Here is a 3,384-nt window from a genome sequence, read left to right as displayed (position 1 = left end):
AGGTCATCTTGAAACACCCTTTGAAAAAGTACCCAAACCTTTATGAAATGAGCTCAAATTTGATTACTGTATCACTCAAAACTAGAACTACATTTTTGTAGTTGACAACTTCTCTGTATTTTTTCATCTAGCCAAGATAAAAAAGTTTGATTAGAGCGTACTTGTTGCAGTCCTTGAAACTCATCGTCCATGCTGTATCATTGGGTGGTACTGAATCTCTAATCGAGCATCCATTATCAATGTCTCATGGCAAACAACTTCTTCGGGATGAGAACGGACCATCGGTGGCTCCAGGACTTTTGAGATTCAGGTGAGAGAAGTTTCTAGAAGTTTTTTGGAATCTTTTTCGAAATCCAAAATTTTCAAATTACAGTGTTGGCATCGAAAACGTCGAGGATATCATTGGAGACTTGAAGCAAGCCTTGGCTCAGCTGTAGTTCTTTTTTCAGTCTTATATTTAGAAAATGATCGATTTCAGAGAATGGTCATCAGGTGTTAATATATCTTCAAGCAGATCGATTGGAATCGATTTGGGAACTACAAACTCATGTGTTGGGGTTTATCAGAATGGAAAGGTGTGTCTTGAGGGTCTCATCTTCAATTCCCCTGGTTTTCAGATCGAAATCATTGCAAATTTCGAAGGAAACCGAACCACACCATCCTATGTGGCATTCAATGAAACTGAACGACTTATTGGTGACGCTGCCAAGGATCAAGCGTCTCGTAATCCAGAAAACACAGTTTCCAACGCAAAACGTCTTATCGGACGTCGTTTCGACGATGAAACCGTCCAAGATGACATTAAGAACTGGCCATTTGTTGTGAAATCGAACGATGGAACACCTGTGATCCAAGTGCAAGTCAAAGGAGAGAACAAGGAGTTCAATGCAGAGGAGATCTCAGCGATGGTGCTTCGAAGGATGAGGAATGTTGCGGAGGCCTATCTCGGGCATGATGTCAAGGATGCAGTGATTACAGTACCCGCCTACTTCAATGATAGCCAACGCCAAGCCACCAAAGACGCGGCTACCATTGCTGGTCTAAACGCTATTCGAATCCTCAATGAGCCAACTGCCGCAGCCTTGGCTTATGGATTGGATCGAGGGATCACAGAAGAAAAGATAGTTTTGATTTTCGATTTGGGAGGTGGAACATGTGATGTATCGATTCTCTCAATCGCCGAAAAGTCTGTCTTCGAAGTTCGCTCCACCGCAGGAGATACGAAACTTGGAGGAGAGGACTTTGATTCCAGACTAGTTGAACACTTTATCACAGAATTCAAGAAAAAGGCTGGAAAAGACATTTCTGAGAATCCACGCGCCATTCGTCGTCTTCGCGACGCCTGTGAGCATGCCAAGCGCACGTTGTCTAGCAAAACCGATGCTACTGTAGAAGTTGAGTCGCTGGTTGATGGTATCGATTTCAAATCGAAAATCACTCGAGCCAAATTTGAGGAACTCTGCGCTGATTTGTTCCAGAAGACGTTGGAGCCTGTGGAGAGGGCGTTGAAGGATAGCGAGATAGATAAAACCAAGATTGATGAGATTGTGTTGGTGGGAGGATCGTCGAAGGTGCCGAAGATTCAGAAGTTGCTCAGAGACTTCTTTAATGGGAAGGTAAGTTTTTGGCGATTGCTCTAGGCTATTTCGAATGAAGGTTTCCAGGAACTCAACTGCTCTATCAACCCAGATGAAGCGGTTGCTTTCGGAGCTGCCGTTCAAGCTGCAGTCCTCTCTGGAGTCAGAGATGACACCATCAAGGACGTCGTCCTCTATGACGTGACTCCTCTGAGTTTGGGAGTCAAGATTGTTGGAGGACGAATGAGCAATGTTATCAATCGTAATACACGTATCCCAGCAAATGCTACCGAGCCGTACACCACAGTTGATGACAATCAAACAGGTGTGGACTACTTCGTCTACGAAGGAGAACGAGCTATGGTTAAAGACAACCATCTACTCGGACATTTCAAGCTCTGTGGAATCCCACCAGCGCCACGGGGAACTCCGACAATTGATGTGACTTTTGATATCGATGCAAATGGGATTCTGAATGTCACTGCTAAAGATAGGGGTTCTGGTAGTTCAAATAGTATTATTATCCAATATGAAAAGGGAAGACTATCGCAGGCAGATATTGATCGAATGGTCCAAGAAGCTAAACAGTTTGAAAAAGAGGATGCTCAACGAAGAGACAAGGCGAATGCCATAGACGCGTTTGCAGATTACGTGTATCGAGTGAAACGGGCACTCGAAAAGTACGGTGATCGGCTGAGCTCGGAACAACGGAACCGCGCGGAAGGGCTTGTAGATCAAACACTTCGTTGGACGAAATCCGACGATATCGACAAATATCAGTTAGAGAATGTCGAAAAGATGTTTAAAGAGCTCTTTGAGGTGATGAAGATCACGGTGGAGAGCTAACTAGATGCACAGGATTCCAATTAATTTTTGATTTCTTTATTCTTACTGTGTTTCTAAACTTGTTCTTTTTTCAATAAAGTTTTAGTTTGCATTTTCCAATATGATTTTTAAAAAAAAATTATTTTTCAAAATTTCAAATTATCGAAATTGACAGAAAATAACAGTTGATTCAAGGCTTTCTTTAAGTCTCCAGTGATATCCTCGACGTTATCGATGCCAAGGTTGGAATTTTGAAATTATCCGATTTCCAGAAACTTCTAGAAACTTCTCTAAACTGAATCTCAAAAGTCCAGGAGCCACCGATGATATTTGCACCAAGTTGTTTTCTATGAAACATTGATAATGGATATATTAGATTCATTACCACCCAGCATGGATGACGAGTTTCAAGGACTGCAACAAGTAAGCTCTAATCAGACTCTTCTAACTTGACTAAATGAGAAATCAGAGAAAAGTTGTCAACTACAAAAATGTAGGTCTAGTTTTGTTTAGTAAACTCTAAAATTTTCAAGTCGATGGAAAAGGTTTAAAGTAATTTGCTAGGTGTTTTAAATATGATACCTAATTAGGATCGTCACTCTGCAAGTGCTCTCTAATCAAACTGGTATATCTTTTCAGGCTTAAATTTCTTAAAAAAGTTGTCAACTACAAAAATGTAGCTCTAGTTTTGTTTAGTATAGTCTGAAATTTTCAGACAAATCGAAAAATTTCTAGATACCATTTCAGGACCCTAAACTTGGTTACATTCTTTTACAGCTGGCATTCTCAGCAGAGCGCGTTTTCATCAAATTTTGCGATGCCTTCATTCAAAATTCAAATTGCAAGAGCCAGTGGAGCGCGATTGCGATTTGTGGAAAATGTCGTACTGAAAACCCAGTTAGAAAATAGACAAAAAAGACAATTTATTGAGATTCAAAAAACACATTTGGCAAAAAATATGTAGCAATTCATCAGAGAGACC

The 3,384-nt window shown here is 40.9% G+C and overlaps 1 protein-coding gene across 1 annotated transcript in view; it reads left to right on the top strand.

Moving 5' to 3' along the window:
• The window catches only part of CBG19481, a gene marked incomplete at both ends in the record, with an annotated part of 6,166 nt that extends 3,743 nt beyond the window's left edge, over positions 1-2,423 (top strand). Inside the window, 4 exons of the mRNA XM_045236717.1 lie at positions 171-310; positions 374-433; positions 479-1,616; positions 1,665-2,423. Coding sequence (XP_045096788.1) covers positions 171-310; positions 374-433; positions 479-1,616; positions 1,665-2,423 — 2,097 coding nt within the window. The remainder of the gene's footprint in view (positions 1-170; positions 311-373; positions 434-478; positions 1,617-1,664) is intronic.
• Between the last annotated feature and the right edge of the window lie 961 nt (positions 2,424-3,384).

The sequence above is a fragment of the Caenorhabditis briggsae genome, assembly GCF_000004555.2.
Source record: "Caenorhabditis briggsae complete genome, chrI, whole genome shotgun sequence".
Classification (NCBI taxonomy): domain Eukaryota; kingdom Metazoa; phylum Nematoda; class Chromadorea; order Rhabditida; family Rhabditidae; genus Caenorhabditis; species Caenorhabditis briggsae.
This window is presented reverse-complemented; position numbering and strand designations above follow the sequence as displayed.